The sequence below is a fragment of the Aptenodytes patagonicus genome, chromosome 3 (genome assembly GCF_965638725.1).
Source record: "Aptenodytes patagonicus chromosome 3, bAptPat1.pri.cur, whole genome shotgun sequence".
NCBI classification, from domain to species: Eukaryota; Metazoa; Chordata; class Aves; order Sphenisciformes; family Spheniscidae; genus Aptenodytes; species Aptenodytes patagonicus.
Genome location: NC_134951.1, coordinates 117562713 through 117581427, shown reverse-complemented (window position 1 = coordinate 117581427; position 18715 = coordinate 117562713). Strand labels below are relative to the sequence as shown.

Here is an 18715-nt window from a genome sequence, read left to right as displayed (position 1 = left end):
CCCGCCCCGTCCCGGCTCCCGCCCCTGGTCCGGGACCGGGGTGGCGGCGGGCTGACGGGGATGGGGATGGTGTGTGGGGACGGGGAAGGCGTGTAGGGACCGGGACGGTGTGTGGGGATGGGGATGGTGTGAGAGGATGGGGATGGCATGGGGCGCTGGGGTTAGTGTGTGGGGACAGGGACAGCATCTGGGGCTGTGATGGTGTGAGGGGCTGGGATGGCATGGGGGGACGGGGATGATGGAGGGACTGTGATGGCATGAGGGATAGCACCAGGGCACTCATTTCTCAACCCACCCGCCCCGCGGGCTCTGGTGCTGAAAGCCACACCACCACCACCACGTTTTCATTTTAAATTGGGGTTTTATTGTCAGTACAGTGGGGTTCAAGTGTCCCCTGTACACCCAGCTGCAGAGCCAGCAGCCATGCAGCACCGTACACTGACACGCCACATCTCGCTGCCCCAGGGGAAGGACGAGGCTGTGGCCATGAGCCCACGAGTCGGGGCACACACTGCTGGCTCACCGGGAGGCTGGGCCCTTTTGCACCCCCAAAAGACCACTCGGGTCTGCTCTGAACACCCATACAAATACAACACAATTCCACGGTTAGATTACAAACAGTGCACCATGTCCTCTCCAGGTCCCACTGCTTCTGAGATCACTTCCAGCCCGCGTACAGGACACTGTTGGAGTGGTGCATTGCAGCTACCCTGCCATGGCTCAGTGCAACCACAATACATTCATTTATCAAAGTGAGATGCGTCTGCAGGAAGCGGCACCCAAAACACCATGTAAATGCATTCGTCCTGGGCCCTGCATCAACCTTGCCAAGGCACCAATGTCTGTGAGGTCCAATAAGCCGTGCTCAGGGTTTATTTTTGTGGCTGTGTCTTGTTTATCGATCTTAGCCTGACCGACTTTAGAACTGTCAAACCCATCATTAGCCCTGGACCCAACTCCCAGGCCTTGCTCGTCTAGATCCAGCAAATCTGATGTTGTCTTCCACCATCCATCTCCCAACAGCCAGGAAACCAAAGTTAGGCTGTAGGCTTTAACCCTACAGGGCATATAGGCTCTGATTCGTGCCTCTAAGTCCCTATCCAGTTTCTAGAGCGCTCCTGAGCTTTTCTAGTTCAGCAAGTGGAAAGCAGAGCTGACTTCCACACTGCATTTCAAGGCTGCTGCCTCTCAACAGCACATCTGTGTAAATGCACTGTCTTTGCACGCGCACACACACAAGTTCACCTTCAAACACGGAAGTAGTAAAATAAAAATCATCACTGAAAACTGCTGACAAACAGGAAAAACCACCCTGAAATCAGGACGGTAAAGAGTTCCTTCTGGAGTGACCATTTCCTACAGCGACTTCAGCACAGTACAAGCACGTAGTACAGGCATATTCCAAAAAGGTGTGTTTTTCTCATAGAGATCATAGATGTCCTGCAGAGTGCTTGTTTTGCTTCAACAGTGATCAAGGTTTACATCAAGTTGACTGCAGATGCTGTCAAATCAAGGCTTATTCTTTAGATACTGCACTCCGCACTGTAAAAAAGAGCTAGTGATGGAGCAGACTTGGGAGGGGGTGGGAGGAAAGGGGCCTAGTTTATGATGACCTCCCAAAGGACTCTGGAAGCCAAAAGCAGGCCCTTCAACAGACTCTCCCGTGCCGGGCTTCCAAAAATTGAGATTCCCAAAAGTCACCTTCAAGGAGCTTTAGTACTGCAGTCTATTGAGTGAGTCGATGTAATGAAAAGTGGCTCCCAACGCCCAGCTCGTTTCAACATTGTCAATTTTCCGGGCAAGCTTGAAACAAACAAACAAACAGAAGAGTTAAACCACAATTCTTTGGGAGAAGGAGAAGCATGCAAGGTGAATACAGTGCTGAAGGTTATCACAACCGGTTATCACCATTGTGGGGACAGCGTCCCTCCACCCCCAATCACACAGCATGTGTTGTAGCAAGAAGGCAAATCAAGGACCGAGCTACTGGCGTGACAACTACTGCCTCGGCACCCTCCTGCCCACTCTCCCCAGCAATCCATTTTGTGCATCACCTTAAAGACTTGGCTCTTCGGGAAGCCCAGTTCTTGCAGGAGGAAGGTGATGTATGTGAGGTCCATGCAGAGAAAAGGGCTGCTTCCGGGGCTGATTTCCATGGTCTTACATACTAAAGAGAAAGAAAAGAGTGTCTGAATGCGCACTGTGGGCTCAGGCCTAGCATCAGCCCAGCTTTGAAAAGCCTCAAATGAATCCATAAAACACCCCTGGCCAGCTGAGCTGCGCAGTGATGGAACCTGTTACAGTGGGGTTGAAATGACATACCCACGTTAGCAGAAACACAAAAGCTTTGGCACACTGGAAGGAAGATCAAGGCACTCTGTCTCTCCCCTGAGACAGCTGAGTTTCTTGTATCTCTCCAGGAAAGGATGAAAAGGGCCTCCAACTCTTCTTCTATCTACTTCAAGCCTTTAAAAATCTGTGCAACCTCAGGTGTGTTATGTTTCTCGAGCATAAGCACTCAACAGATGTTGACAAAACCAAAGAAAAAAAACCCAACAAATGAAAAGACAAAAGAAAAGAAAAAGAAAAGACAAAACCAAAATAAAACCCACTTCCTTTCTCAGGATGAATTACACAAATGGTAATCCAGAAATCAGAACTGCAACAATTGTTCAGTCATTCATAAAGTTTACCAAAAAGCCCCATGTCAGTTTGATCAAAGCCTGATTTTGTGGTATTAAGAAAAGAATGTTTACATTGTAAATCTGCACAGGCAGTTCTCTCTGCAGCCGACGAAGTGAAAAGCTACAAACCAGTTTTCCCCCTTTTCCAATTAGCAATCAAGCATATGAACAAATCTTGAGACAAAAAGAAAAATTACATCAGATTAGAACAGGTTATGCTAATATTTTGAAAGCATGATTTCAGGACAACTGTTAACTGGCAAGTTTATTAGTAGTTCTTGAGAGAGTTTTGAAATATAAGTATTATAAGATGTCTTATGTGGGCTGCAAAAGCAAGAATTAATACTAAAATAGTTGAGATTTTCAGAAATAAGCAGAAATCTTGGTGAGATGCTATGGAGAGAGGTGCTCAAGAGAGGTGCTCAATATTTACTTAAAACAAAAAAAATCAGGCTTCTTAGCACGTCACACATTTGCCACCTGGGTAGGAATTTACACACAATTACTAGTGTGTGTTTGATTGTATTTTACTCACCGTATTTAGCTGCAATTTCAAAGTCACTGACACTTAAGCTTCCTCCTTTTTCTTTATCTAAATGAAAAAAAAAACCCACGTGGTCTTTTATGGTTTCTGTATAAGATTCAAGTCATAAAAGTTGTTTAGAAATCAAACCTTGAGCCACCGAAATCAATGTCAAAACTCACACTTGCTTTAAAGGTAAAAGAACCTTTAAAAGATTCTTAATATAGACTGAAAAGCCTCGTTTTATGAAGAACTTTTAGCCTCGTTTCCTAAAGAAACATAGTTTACAGACTCTCTCACCTTGTCCCCATGTCTGTGCTGCCCTGCCCAGTGCTGCCTGAACACAGTTAACGCCTTTGACCAGATCTGACAGGGCAGTGGTGCTCTGTGACATATTAAATCTGAAATTGTTTGTAAAACAAAGTGGCTGAGGGGGGGGGGGTACGTTTGTGCAAACTGGCTTGAGATCTCATCATCTGCTTTCTACCACTAAACACGATAGCCTTCTGTACACCAGCATACCACTGGAAAAGAGATGGGATGCACTCTGAATACATGTGGAATTACCTGAAAATCTTCATTCCATCTAAAAAGGCCAGTGAAGCAAAACACACAGCCCAAGATCACTTTACTACTTTACCACCCAAGAAATTTGTTTATCATTATGAGAGCTTTTTTCTATTTTGGATTGTAGAGTTAATCAGACAACAACGATTTCTGAAATGCAGACAGTTTGTTCAAAAACCACTACCAGAAGTTGCAGGTCCTATTTCACAGCCCCAGTCCCTTCTCTATAGAAATGAAAAAGCATTCAATACCCAGTCGAGACCAATGCTGCACAGCAGTGTAACAAAAGACTAAGTTCCATGACAGCTTAGCAAAGCGTCATGGTGTGTATAAGTGTTACCATTTGTTCCACAACTTGTCATTTAAAATGAAATGAAAACAGGAGCAAACGTACCTATGAGACCAACCTCTGCTGCACGGTCATAGTAGTAAGAGAAAGTGTAAAAATCCAAGTCCTTCACTTCCTCAGCTTTATGCACTTTTTTGTAGAGCATCTTTGCCACTTTATTAGAACAAGACTCATACAGAGGCTCACCTAAAAGAAGGCAAAGAAACCCAGCATATTATAGACAAGAGAGTTAAATACACATACAATTTATTTAGGATCTGCCAGGAAACAGGCTCCCTTTTGCACAACAGCACTTTGTAAGCTCTTCAGAGAACTGAAATCTGCATCTTCTTCCAGTGACAACATTTACCATCCTCAGGTTGGGACTAAGTATGCGATACATCAGAGATGGACAACATCATTTGAGGCTGATGGATTTTGAAAGACCTGTTCAGGGATTGCTCAACTCCATCTGCATTACTACTAGCAGCTTTACTGACTGGACAGACACACCATGGCACAAGAGGAAAGAGCTGCAGAATCTCTTTAACAGCATGTCAAGGGGAGCCAGACAGAACAGAAAACAGAGAATCTAGTGTCTTTGCAAGAGGCTGAGAGTGTATCGTTTACTCTGCTAATAGCATGCTGGCCTAGATAGGAAGAGTGATAAACCACTATACCTGCCTTCTGTCCTTTAATTTTGTACACTATCTCAGCATGTTGCCATTCAGATTTGAAGCCAGGTGGTAAACAAGGGCTGATCAATTCCTCCTCTTCTCCTACTGCAGAAGTAAAACAAAGCCACATTAGGGAAAAACGTAAGGAGTTGATTTCGGATCCCTCCCCCCCAGCCCTGCTCCATACTGTCCCACAGCCTCAGCAAGGCACCTCCAAGTCCCAGTCATGGCTCAGATGTCCCACGCCCCCCCCCGGGCTGGCAAGAATCCAGGTCTCCTGGGATCTAGCAGTGTCACCTCCTGCATTTGTCTCAAATGCACCCAGCCATGGTGACAGGAGTCCACATACCACTCAGGACCTTGAGTCCAGTGGGAAGGGGACAGACAACTCCTCCCCCCACAACAGGGCTACGTACCCTATGCTCAGAGCCAAGACTTGAGGAGTGCCCATAACTTACAGGGTTTTCCCTCAACTCCTCCTAAAATGGCGAGCCTTGCTGACATCAGCCCGAGTCCCAGGTAACTGCAAAGGGATAAAAGCCTCTGTAAACAACAAACATCCTTCCTCTGATACTCCACTGACAACTTGGCTGGGACATGCTAGTCTCCTCTACGTGGTCCCAGCAAAATGGCTCCAGTCAGCAGCTAATGCACATAAGGGGAACAGTGTGACAACCCACTCTCATATTACCCTTACCCAGAAGGATAATCTCTCTTTGAAAAAGCACCAGGCGATAGCTGTCAATGGTAATCTGGCTCTTGAAGAACTGGGAATGCTGAAGGCAGTGCCCTAACATTTCTCCTACCCTCCTCAAAGGCAGCACAGCCTCTAGCATACAGAATTGACTCTTTTTGAGCCCAAACACACCCCACAGCAAACATAGGTGGGAAGAAGCTGCTTCCCTCACAAAACACTGGGAGCAGGGGAAGACAGTGAGGAGGAAGGAATGGCAGAGACAAAGCGCTAGGAACTGACCGCAACCTCCATTCTCCATCCTCCTGCGCCGCTCGGCAGTGAGGAGATAGACAAGTTGGGAGTGAAGCTGAGCCTGGGAAGGAGGGAGAGGTGGGGGGAAGGTGGTTTTTGATTTTGTTCTTATTTCTCATTATCCTACTGTTTAATTGGCAATAAATTAAATTAACTTCTCTAAGTCGAGTCTGTTTTGCCCATGACGGTAACTTGTAAGTGACCTCCCTGTCCTTATCTTGACCCACGAGCTTTTTGTCATATTTTCTTCCCCCTGTCCTGTTGATGGAAGGGGAGTGATACAGCGGGTTGGTGGCCGGCCACCTGGCGGGCAGCCAAGGTTAATCCACCACAATGACGTGGCTCAGGTTTCTCCACTTCTTCCCAGTACTCATTTGCAAGGACCCCACTTCAGCAAAACACCTAATTCTCACTGGCTTCATAGAAAGCTTCTATCTGTATAGTGTGCTCTCTTTCCCACAACTAACCTGTACGAATACAGCTTGTAGGTGTTGTTAAACATCTGAAATGAAGTTGTATGGCCAGCTGGTGATGTCTGGAGAGTTGCCTGGAGGGAGAAAAATATGTCACTGCAAGGTTTCTGCCAGCAGCAGCAAACATCTTCCAAAACATTAGGAAAAACGTGAAACAATCCTAGCATGGTTCAGAGAGAAATGATGAATTTGCAAGTATTTCGATTTGACCGCTGATACACAACACAATCACAAAACCTGGAGCTAAAATAGTGTCTTCAGATGACAGAGTCTAAACTGTTTACATTTCTATTTGTATCCACACCAAATTGGTGTATAAAAGAATTATTTTAATTAAAAAGGAATCCTTGTTCCAGCTCTTAACTGCTTTTGTCAAGAGGCTACAGCAACTGCCTCTTCACATGACCCCTACTAGGGAAAACTGTGTGCAAAATAATATGAAAGCCAGGCACACATTAACTTCCTACTCAAGTGAATTCAGCTGTGAACTTCCACAAGCCAGAGGAAAAGCACATCACTCTGCTTGCCAAGGACAGAGTGAAGACCAGCCTGTGGTCTGAAGAAATGAAAGGGTAATTATCTAAAGCACTTAGCAGCCTCTTCCCCAAGTGCACCAGCACAGCTCGCGAGTTTGTGGGGAGCCAAGCTCAGGCCACGATGCTATTCATGCTGCTCATATCTTAACACCATCTCTAAGTCCAGAATTTCCACATCCCAGACTCTTCACATCCCCTGTCATTCTGCTGTAAGAGCACAATGTCTTGATTAGCCCAGGCCGGGACACTAGATACAGCATCCCAACCCTCTGCTTTTGTGCAGCTTTACTATGAACAGTATCTCTGCTCAGGCCAGAGCCTTACGACTCCACATCCACAGGGCTTCCAGCTCACAGAACACCTATAAAAATGCCACAACGGGAAGCTGAAATGACAAACATCAGCATGTATTTTTTACTGCATAATAACAGTTGCTTCTTAGAAAGCATTCATTTGCAACTGAGTGAACTCAGGAAAACCAGAAACAAGGATTGAGAAGGCATCTTACTGTGTTCTTAAAACGCAGTATAGGCCAAATGTTGGACTTGAATTCATTAACAGCATTGCCTTTGAGTTCTTCATTATAAGCAGCACAAACTGAGAGTCAAGGATTAAGACGCTCAGGCGAACACTGCATTTTCCCCAAGATAAAGCAGCTCCGGCAGATTCACCACACGCACCACCGACTCACGGAGTTGGAGTAAGAGGACTGACAGAGTTGTGAATGCCTCCGTGACTGGCTATAACAAGGCAGATGTGACCAAGTGACCTGGGTTTTTCTGTCAGAAGCGTGGCTTCATGTCACACTGACAAACTCTTGGTCTGTTTCCAAGGGAAACAAATCTGAGCAGTTACTGATTTCTGCACCAGCATTTCCCAACAGTGTGCATGTTCACATTACCTCGGTGCGTGGAAGGAAGGTGATCTGTGTTGATCCACCACCCAAATCCAGCATCCCCACACTTCTCTTCTGCGGATCATCTAGGCTACCTGAAATGTGTGACAGAACAGAGAAAGCCATGGTGGGCGCTGTGAGAAACTGGCTAGGAACAAAACCAGAAGTACAGTGGTAAAGAAAGAGGACAAACTCCGCCTGTCAGCTTCCAGCCAGCACTAAATTATACCGTCATTTACTAGGCACTTATTTTGGCTTTATCAGGGTGACCTGAAAATCTTCAAGTGACAGAGTTTCTCTCATTTCTCTGGTGGCTGTTCATGCCCTAATTACAGCAGCTTTAGTTATTGGATTCCTCAACATTTTTCAGTGGATGCAAGGACCCTTTTGCAAACTCTACTCTGGTAACCACTTCGTAACACAGAGGAATGTGGTTTTCTTGGCCACCTCTCCCTGATCCCTTAGTGATATTTTGCAGATTCCTATGGCCAATAGGATGACAGACTGAAAGGAGTTGGCCTAAGAGACTCGGCTCTCTTGGAATTCTTCCTGCTGCCAGCCCAGACCTCTTCTCTCATTTAAATCCAGTCCTTCTCAGTTAGGTCCTTCAAATACACCTTCCTGCCTAGTTTGTGCCAAGTACCTCGGTATACCTCATGACAGCTGATGTTTGAAGATCTCTGACCTTTCTGATATTTCTTGTAAACATAAAAAGCTTTAGAGCACTTGCTGTATTGCTCCACACACTGTGTGTGCTGAACAGAGCGCTTGGATGGCAGACTGCTTTACTTATTGTCAGAGAGGGCTTCAGCCTAGTTTTTTCTTTACTCTTCAGCTACCCTTTTCTAACTCAGCAGTGTAAACACTTGTGGTATTTCTATGACACAAATCCCTAAGGAAGTAGCATAGCACTTTCTTCCACTCTGTGCAGCTGCCAGAGCTAGTGGCAGACTCTAAAAATGAATAAAACGCTCTGGTACCCTACAGGGAATTGAAAGAAAGGCTACATTAAACATCTAGCAAAAGGGATTAAACTTCTCACTCTGTCAAGTAAATGGCCAAAATCCTAATGACTTAAATAGGCCAGGCCAAAAACTTATTCCCAGATCCTTCTTTCTCCCAATCCATGCCAATGAATGAGCAAATCCCATGCAGGGGCAGAAAACAGCATGAATTTCACAGCATCAGTCATATCTTTACGCACATGCTCATATACACATACCTGTTAAAAAATTTATTGTGATCCAGGCTGAAATACCTAATAAGGAAAAGATTCAGAAGACGAACTGTTAGATCATACCATTTCATTTTATCTAACAACAGTAACGAATAAGGTAAGCTGTATTACAAGGTCTTCCTGCTTTAGGATCTGTTTAGCTGAAGGCATTTTTAAGTTTTCTCATACAGTTTAACTGCACCGTCTAAACGAAATAATCAGCAAACCAGAGCTTGTCATCCAACAACAGACAGAGACACCAGAGACCATCTGCCACAAGCTCCCTTGTCCCCCTTTCACAAATGGAGGACTTCTAATACAAAGTCTCCAAAGGATGTCCAGCTGAGAGCTAAGCAAGAAGGACCTTCAAGAAGTGTGAATAGGACTGGATGTGCAGAGCTCCCCTGACCCACCTTACCCCAAAGCCAGTGTTTCCACAACTGTCGACGGCTGTCAAAAACCAAGATTAGATGCCTTGAACAAAGAGAATGACCTTCTATACCAGAGCTTATGCGATATTTGGAAGAGAAGCCCCATATATCAAATGCCTGGAGAACTCTGTATTTCACAGGTCAAAAACTTAGGTGAGAAGTCACAAAGGCTTCAGTCCTTAGCTAAAAGACAATGACTGACATTCGCATTGTTCATTTTCTATTAGAACATCCACAGGTAGGGTTTTGTTTGATGTCAGGCACTCGACTTTCCTTTTGAATACTAAGAATTTTCACCTTTTCAGTGTTCTAATTTTTCCTATTTTCCTTTAAGTATTTTTGTGAGCCATGCTCTTTCTGTCCTATTCTTGTTTTATAAACCTTTTCTCCATAAATTAGATGAATCAGTGGGCCTTATGTTAACAAATTCAAATATTTATCCATGTGGTTAAAACTCAAGGCATGCTAGGGAACATGGTCCAGTTCAACCCTTGGCTGAACCAAGGCTGTCACTGCTATTAATGATTTTCAAACAAAAAAAAGAAGAATTACAATGTCTTTCTTCCATTAAGCAGTAAAAAAGAAACTCATAAACAGCTCCAAACAGCTCCAGCTATTTTAAAGTTTGGTTTCTAAGCAGATTTAAAACACATTTCAACACTCAGTTACTTAGAATTTAGACATGTTTCTTCAAATTATTTTAAATCAAGACTGATTCTGGGTTCTGTCCTCAGCATTTTTTGATGAACATCAACTTACTTCAGCATGTATTTTCTTCTCTATATAACATTTTTTCAGATTAAATTCACAATCACACTCATTAGATCAGTTATAATTAACATTATAACCAAATATTTCCAGAAAGCTCTGATGAGCATTGTCAAGAGCAGGGTGTGCAAAACCAGTTGTTGAAGACCATCTCAACAAGCAAGATACTCAGAAACCTTTCCAGAAGTGCTGACTGCACAGTGGCTTCCTGGTGACCCCACAGGACCTGGTCAGCACTTGGAGCTTTGAAAATCAGGACAGAGTTCAGGACTTCGAATTGGAAAACGTAGCACAAGATCTCTTTGGCAGGCACTGCCTGAGGCAGCGTAAAAACTGTGCCAAACCCGCTGCTTGTGGGTTCCCACTACAGTGAGTGGGGACTTGTCATGGTGCAGCAGGAATCTCCAGGATTGCAGAAAGGGTCACCGCAAGTTAGCCTACCTTCATCGGTTCCGTTCATTATCGACACGCAGTTGTCCCTCACAAAGAAGGGGGAGGCCTGAAAAATCTCCTTCACCTGTAGTTCAAATAAAAGCTACACTCAGAGAAATCTTTTTTCAGCTGGAAAGCAAGTTTTAAAAAAACTCCAGTTTTACACAACTGCTCCTCTTCTTGGGCCAGATCCTGACTGCTGCTCACCACTTTGCCTGAAGTTCAAGAGCCCAACAAGCATCAGCCTGTGCTCCGCTATAAAAGGTCAGTGATTTACACGCTGGCTCTGCAGTTTGGTGCAGAGACAGGGATGGATGTGTGGGTTTTCAAGCATGAAGACTGCTCAGAAATGCCATTAACAAGGGATGCACATGGGTAGGGAAGGGAACACAGTTTACTTTGCTGCAATTGGCGACCCACAGGGTATTATATATGCACGGGAGAGGCAGGAGATGGACACCCTGGCTTTCAGGAATGCCCCAGGGAATGGCATTTGTAACAGGAGCGTGCTGGCTGTTAGAGGTCCTCTACACTACATCCTACATGAGACAGAAAAGCCCTAGGTTTCCAGAGTCCTCTAAAGTAACAACTGCAGCAGTTCCAGCTGAAATTCAGTGTGGAAAAGAACAGGCCAGCTTGCAGGCAGCAGAGAACAATACAGACATTGGTTTCAACCACACCACATTTCTTCCTTCCAATTATTGCTTAGAAAAAGAGTACACTTAGTGCACACTTAAACTTTTCCCACAGCCGTACGGTCTAGAACATAATATTTTATTTTTATAATATTTTAAAATATTAAACATATTTTACATGCCTGTGAATACAATTTACATTATTTCCAATCAATATAAAGGAGCAACCTTGCAGCAGCAGGCTGATAACATGACCACTCAAATAGCAGAGAGCTTTACTCAAAATAGCAGCATCCTGGTCAAAACCAGCAACAAACACGCCAGTAAGAACAAGCCTGTGGTGACTGTTAGGAGTATCTCATTACACTTCTTATGTTGTATGTCATCTCCAGGCTTACTCAGAGCTGTCATCATTCCTCTGTGCTTATACTCACACAATTTCTCCTCCCAACCCTATTTGAGATCAGGTGGCTCTGCACTGCTCTCAGGGTTAAATGATAGGAATGGCTCATGTACATGAAGATAAAGGGGTATGTACCTTACACAGAAGGGACCAAACTTTGCTATAAAATTTCTGGAAAGCAAACTGAAAGGCAAGAAATAGTACCTTATCCAGCAACTTCTGAGCTTTCTCTCCTGGCAGCAACCGTAGGCCAGCTGTGGCTTTCAGGACCAGAGGAGTAAACTTCCACAGCTCCATAGGAACCTCCTTCTTCGCCACCTCCAGGAGCTCTTTTATTCCCTGGCCGCTCTGTGAGCAGAGAAAGAACAAAAAAAGGCATCTTAGAAACACTTTAGATTTGCCTTTCTTGGAAGGGGAAAAGGGTGATCAGAGGTATGATTTACTGTAAATGTGGAACAGAGACAAGTGACTATCAGAAGGGGTCAGGAGAAGGTGGAGGATTCACTACCTCCTACAGCGTGAGACCTGGTGGATATAATGGGGATTATCCAGCAACAGGTCAAAAACAAACAGGAAGAGTCTCTTTTTCAAACAGTGACATAGAACTCTCTGCCACAACGTTTTGGCTACAAAAGGTTCAAAAGGCAGTATGACAAATCCTTGGGGAAAAAAAGGCCTTTGGAGCCAGTAAAACACTATGAGCTGGGTGTAAGTCTGGCTCAGGAATTCCCTAAATCCCTGCGAGCCAGAAGGTGAGGGAGACAGGAGAGAAGTCACTTAGTACTTGGCTTGTTTTTCAGACTATTTTCCTGAGAATCCAATTCCGGTCACTTTTGGAGAAGGCTCTGCTCCAATCCAACACAGCTCTTTTGTAATTTTCTTAAGCGCATCGAAACTCTTAAGGCAGAGATAGGAAAAACATCCACTGTGCTAAATTAACAACATCACCGAGCGGAACTAAATGCGTTCTGTTCCTTGCTCTTCTGCATGTTGACCAACTTTTACTGCGGGCTTGTGTCCTTTGGAGACACTTCCCTGAACTGAGACAGTTCAGCATACTGTACCACAGCAAGATGTGATTTGCAGGGCATATGAAGAACAGGAGGTTTTGGGGCATGCACTTTTACAGTAACAGAAACAAAATTACCTTTTCGACATCATCGGCATACGCGGATAGACCTGGCTTCAGTGCTTTAAATGTCTCATGGGTTAATTTGGGAGTCTCTGTTCAAAAGCAGTATTCCAAAATAAGTAATGGTAAAAATAATTTTGCATATGCAAAAAGAAAACCATTTTACAAATTACATCGTTATGTGCTAACGGAAGTCAACTGAAGCCTCTGTCTAATGAACTATCAACAGCCACCCAACCTTTAAATACAGCCCTGGCTATGGAATTAGCTCCCGAGAAAACCATTTTTAAAAGTCATGACTGTTTTTCAGGTGCTGGTGTCCACTATGCACGTATTTTTCATGCACATCAGACAACCACCAGATGGGTGCAAGTTCTCTTTGAGCCCCTACACCTGCCATGTGCAGCTTTCCAAACTGCACCGGTATCAAAGACCCCATGTTTCAGCGTGCTCTGTTCTGGCTAAACTTGACTCCAGCAAAACTCAGTGGAAGCTTTACCACCATTTCAATGGCAGCAGAGGGGGCCAGACCTAAGTATTTTGGAAACCTGCAGTATAGACAATTATCTGAACATGCAGGCAAGACAACATGAGCTTGACAACATCCTCCTCCTGTACCCAACTACACTCCATAAAGTTTCCTGCAATATATTCTGAAACTGTGTTTAAAGAGAAGCAGGCAAGGAAGAAGCAAAGATTTGGGAATACACTTAAAGAAGGAAATCCATGGACTGTGGTTTAATGCCTTTGGTGGCTAAACCTTACACTAGCCCATTCTGCAAACCTAAGGTGCTCCCCACAGGCCAATCACACCATACACCACACAGCTAATCCTTAAAAGCATCCTCGGATCACCTACTAACAGCATCCACACGGGTTCTTTCATCTTTAAGAGTTTCACCAATAGGAGCTGACAACACCTAAACAAATGAAGCTTACGACTCCAGAGGAAAACTGGAGCTTTTTTGTACACTTCTGTCTCACTTCTTAGCAATACTTTCTGTCCAGATGCAATACACAGCAATTTTAATCAAATAGTGAAGTTTTGCAATTTAAATCCAACACTGAAGCCAAGGATGCACTAAACCAGACAATGCAGAGAGAAGCAGCTCACTGCCAGAAACTGGAGACAGCCAGCAACCTCATGGTGAAAATTTGGGGGAATAAGGCAGTTTGAATTTATAATCCTCTCTTCCACCATGCAGTGTGATGAAAAACTGCTCTTCCTCAAGGCACCGTTCTAAAGGTACAGCTGCTATTTAGTTCACATTCTGACATTACAGCATTTTCTCCTTGTTGAACGTTTTCATAATTTCATCCAAACCCACAGCTTGAATCATAACATACTTCCTGATGGCTCTCTAGAAAGAGCTGAAGCATGTTTGTTCAAGTAATCCCTAGAAAAGAATCATCAATAATCTACTCCATACATTATGGGAGAATTAATCTACAATGCAATGAGCAGGCCATACCTTTTGGCTGCTGTGTAAATTTAAAAATATGGATACGAGTTCCTGTGCTTCCTGCGTCAAACATAATTCCATAAAAGACTGAGAGATCTGTGGTCAGTGCCTGACGGTTCAGTTTGTCTTCCCTGCTTTCAGCAACTCCCTCTGTTGCTCCCACGACTGGTTTGGAATCCAAGTGCCATTTTATGTATGCAACATAAATAACTATGCATGCCAAAATCCCAAAAGCGAAGAACCGCTTTGATATCTTCATGGCTTCCATTTATCAGATGTTTTGTTTCTTCCCTTTATCAAATGTTTTATTTCTTGTCCTTCACACAGAACAGGTGGTTCCCACATCACTCCTGTATCCAACGGAAAAGATATGTTTTATTTTCCAAACCTGCTGAAAGGATCTAAGAGTATGATGGTTATTTGATAAGGGACTTACAGGAGTAAACTTGACTTGAGCATTAGTTAAATACTTAACTGTTAGTTGGTTTAGACCTGTGATAAGAAAGTTAGGCATGATAGTCAAAGTAAGCAGTAAGTCACTGCAGCAAACAGCCTGGTAAAAAAAACTTACACACAGGGAGTGACAGACTACTGCTGGCAAGTAAAAGGATTTATGCCTGCAGCTCCTTCAGCATCTGGAGTAAGACTGAGAGATCAGCTACTGTCTGCAGTGCTCAAATCTATGTCAGCTAACCCAGGGAAACTTGCAGTTAAATGCTTACATTTATTCCAGTAGGACAATGTAGAATCCTGCATTCAAAAATCTGGGATTCACCTGCGAATGACTTGTAAAACTGGACCTAGTAGCAAAATCCCTCTCTCCCATGTTGCTTGTCCTAACTATCAAATGCCTTCATGGCTGCTGGACGCCTACGAGACTGCACACTACTTTCCCAATGGTTCAGAAGGAACATACCCATCCTCCTTCAGCATGTCATTGAGATCTACAGCTAATTTTAAGACACGAAGCTGCATAAATCTTCTTTTTCCCATTGCTACTGAGGCCTAAGAAGGAACAGAGCAAGGAGAGTTCAGAGAAGCTAAATACAGTAACTGAGGTGGGAAGGCACCTCAAGAGGTCTCTCATCCAACCTCCTGCTCAAAGCACCGGCAGCTATGGGGACCCACGATGTTGCTCAGGGCTATATCCAACTGCATCTTGAAAACCTCCAAGGATGGAGATCCCACAGTCTCTCTGGGCAACCTGAATCATTTGTAGTTATCTTTGTTAGTTCCTGCGTGGTTAAGGAGGTCCCAGAAGACTGGACAAGGACAATTTAAAATCAGTGTTTAAAAGGCAAAACAGAAGATCCATGGAATTAGAGTGGCTCCCACAGCTCCAATACCAGGAAAGAAACCACAGAAAAGCACAACGCAAGAAATCTACAAGCACTCACATGACGTCATCCAGATGATTAAAAAAAACAGTCAGTGGTGATTTATGGGGAGCAAATTACATTATATCTTTCCTTTTTTGATAATGTAATGAAGAAGAGAAAGCAAACCAATTGATGAAGTTGACTTAAACAAGGTTTTGACACATACGTAATCTGTTGATGATACGAATTCAGGAGGTGTACAGAAGGCATGAGGGGGGCGGAACTTAAATTCAAGGTGATTACGGTGTATTGCCAAAAATGGGTACGACAAAATTTTATAAAAATGGAGGAAAGCAAAACCACACGCACAAATACACATGAAGAACAGATCAGCGCAGGGGAAAAGGAACTGTAGGCTGTCATGAAACAGAAATCAGAGAGATGCATTGCAAAAAAATGAAAAATCTTTCTGGCTTCTATCAGCAGGCACAGAGATGTAGGTGGCAATTACTGCACGTATACGGGGTGATTACTCCAATCTTCCTGGTGCCAGAAAGGCCTCAACTGCAGCTACACGACAGCTAAAAACATGGCACGGGAGGAGAGCAGCAGGAACCAGATGATCCTTTGAGGAGACAGAAGTCTCCACCGCGGGAAAGGGGTGGCTGGAGGGATGAGGGGGATGCAGGCGCAGCACTCTACCAGCATAACCCCCCACCCCCATTTTCCTGGAGAGAATCGGGATTAACTCTCCCCTGCCTTTCTCAGGGGACGCTGAGATTTGCTGCAAGGGGAAAGCTTTCCGCCTGCGCGGCCGAGGGCGGGCGGGGACCCCGCGGGAGCCGGGTGTCGGGCAGGTGCCCGCCGCGGCACAGGCCGGCAGGCAGCCCGGGTCTGCGCGGCGCCGGCACGGCCTCTCAGCGCGGGCGGCCCGGCCCGGCCCGGCCTCTCAGCGCGGGCAGCCCGGCCCGGCCCGGCCCGGCCCAACCCGCGGGGCGCCCGCCCGCCGCCGCGCCCCCTCACACACGGATCCCCGCGCCCGCCGCCCCCCAGTGCGCGGCGCGGCTCCCGGCCGGCCCCGCCGCCCGCACTCACGCCACCGCCGGCCCCGCCATGGCGACGCCGCTGCCCCGCCCCGTGGGCGGCCGCCGCTCCCACTGCGCAGGCGCGATGCGGGCCGGGGAGAGCGGGCTGCGCCGCGTCCGTGTCCCGCTCCCCGAAGGACGTGGGGTTGCGCCCGGGGCCCGGGACAGGGGTTGGCCGCGGGGACTCCTCCATGAGGAGGGGCCGGGGCTGCCCCGCGGCGGACACGGCCGGTTCTGCAGCAGCTCCCCCGGAAGGCCCAGCGGAGCCCCTCAGTGGTGGCTCCCCGGGGAAAATGTCCTTAAAAAGGGGTAAAACGCCACAAAAACGGAGAGGTGTGAGGAAAGGGTGAGAGAAACAGTCCCCGAGGTGACAGAAGGAGGTGGGAGGAGGCCCCGGGCAGAGGCTGCCCGGCAGAAGGCAGCTGTGGAGCAGACCCAGGGCCTGTGCAAGTCGAGGGAGAGGCCCTGTAGCCCTGGAATAAGGTCACCAAAGAGACGGCTGGCAGGACTGCTAGACACCCTCTGCTTCCCTTGTGAGATCCAGCCCTGGCAAGAACTCTTTACCTGCAAGTTTGGTCCAGCTCTGAGGCAAAAAGCATTGGTAGATGTAAGCAAAGGACACCCTCAGGTAGCTGCTCTGTTTTTTTCTCCATACCTTGTGTTCCTCTAGCAGTTTTTCTGCTTGAGTAACTTCTTTAATGGCTCTTCTTCCACCTAGATCATTTTGTCTTTCACCAGCTAAAATTACTCCTGCAGCAGCTTGCTACTCCACTCAATCTGGAAGAATGATGAGAGGCGGTTTGGGAGTGAGGATGCGTGAGCCCACAGCAGCAAATACGAGGCATGAAGAAAAGAGACGGAGACTGATGTTTGGAAGTCAGATGCAGAGCAGAGGTCCAAGCAGTGATGCTGTTGACTGCATGCAAGAGGCTCACATCCTCCCGGCAAGCCCTGCTGTTGCTCCCACAGCTCCATGCAGGTGCGGGCGTCTGTGCTGAGAGACCCTGCTGTAGGAATGAGCGCAGAGTCTCCCAGGGTGTTATGTATTCTAGTAAATTACTCCGTCGTAGCAGTGTTTGGAAAGTAAATTAGTTTTTTTTTCCCCAGCCCTGTGGGTAGCAGGCATTGAGAAATTTCAAATGATGGTTACTGTTCAAATCAACCTCCCTGTCTGTTTTACCCAGGTAAATGAAACTGATTATAACTTGCTTTAATGTTCTTTAATTATATTTAAAAGGAATCATGCTATTAATGGGAGAATTCTGCAAAGGAAGATTAAGGCACAAAGACTTAAAATCTTTAAGATTTGTGGCTCCCCCATGATGTGATTGCAACAGAATCTATATTTAGTTTCTAGCCCTCCTAGTTCGTGAGCGAGACCCTGACACCTAGTATGGTTTCTCCACAGAAACCTGTCTGAGTCTGCAGGCAGCTTGAAAAAACCAGCTGAGAGCGCACTGGTAATTCCTGTCGGTGTTAATCCTAAAATTGCTGCCGTAGCACTCCTGTCGGTCACAGCATCTCAGGAGCTGTAAACCCATCAGGAAGAAGATAGCCGGGAGAACCTCAGCAAAGACGCAGCCTGACTGCTGGGTAAATACCCTTTATCCCTGGGACTGAGGGGAGGATGACACTTGCAGCTGGGCATGGGTGGCTGGTCTTGGTGAGTCTGCAGCATTGCATCGCCTTATTCTGACTCGAAATACGAGATGTTGACAGATTAAAAATTGTCAGGTTTTATGGTTATTGCTATACCAGCTGTAGGACAGTGATACCTAGTAGCAGTGTGAAGGTAAATTCAATGCAAATAAGCTGGTTTTCAGTTAGCTTTGGTCTGAGTGATCCCCTTTTGGTAAAACAACAAACAATGGGGATAGGGAGTAGAGATGCTACAAGTTTCAGGCCAGGGAGCTACCCAGGCCTTGGAGTTGTCCTTTAAAGTAAAAGACTGGGGAGCCCCATCTCAAATCCTGTGGTTGTCACTGGGATTTTGGGCTGCTGTGAAAATTCCCACCTAGGAGCAAGTTTCCCAAAACCCAGAACAGAACTTCAGTCCCTTACGTTTACAAATGCACTCTTGTCTGAGCTCGTTACAATGGGGAGCCTGCTACATGAACAGCCTACTTCTTTCAAGTTGCAAGAAAACAGGAATACTTCTGG

The 18715-nt window shown here is 45.7% G+C and overlaps 1 protein-coding gene and 1 long non-coding RNA gene across 7 annotated transcripts; one reads left to right on the top strand and one right to left on the bottom strand.

Moving 5' to 3' along the window:
* Positions 1–341: 341 nt before the first annotated feature.
* On the bottom strand, positions 342–16609 carry ENTPD6 (ectonucleoside triphosphate diphosphohydrolase 6). 5 transcript variants are annotated; one of them, XM_076334836.1, is made up of 14 exons: positions 16566–16609; positions 14161–14501; positions 12704–12780; positions 11761–11904; positions 10528–10603; positions 8894–8929; positions 7678–7766; positions 6235–6314; positions 5238–5302; positions 4783–4884; positions 4169–4309; positions 3220–3276; positions 2055–2167; positions 342–1803 (listed from the first exon to the last, which is right to left on the bottom strand). In XM_076334836.1, the coding sequence occupies exons 2-14, from the start codon at positions 14417–14419 to the stop codon at positions 1714–1716; spliced, it is 1329 nt and encodes a 442-aa protein (XP_076190951.1). In that variant the 5' UTR covers positions 14420–14501; positions 16566–16609; the 3' UTR covers positions 342–1713. The 5 variants fall into 5 exon arrangements, with proteins under 5 accessions (XP_076190951.1, XP_076190954.1, XP_076190953.1 ...); XM_076334839.1 differs by lacking the exon at positions 16566–16609 and adding an exon at positions 15697–16227; XM_076334838.1 differs by lacking the exon at positions 16566–16609 and adding an exon at positions 15549–15687.
* A 91-nt stretch (positions 16610–16700) lies between these two features.
* On the top strand, positions 16701–17764 carry LOC143159099 (uncharacterized). Of its 2 annotated transcripts, none has more exons than XR_012995107.1 (2): positions 16701–17183; positions 17294–17764. It is a non-coding gene; the product is annotated as an uncharacterized LOC143159099 (long non-coding RNA). The 2 variants fall into 2 exon arrangements; XR_012995106.1 differs by having other exon boundaries at positions 17274–17764.
* The last annotated feature ends 951 nt before the right edge of the window (positions 17765–18715 follow it).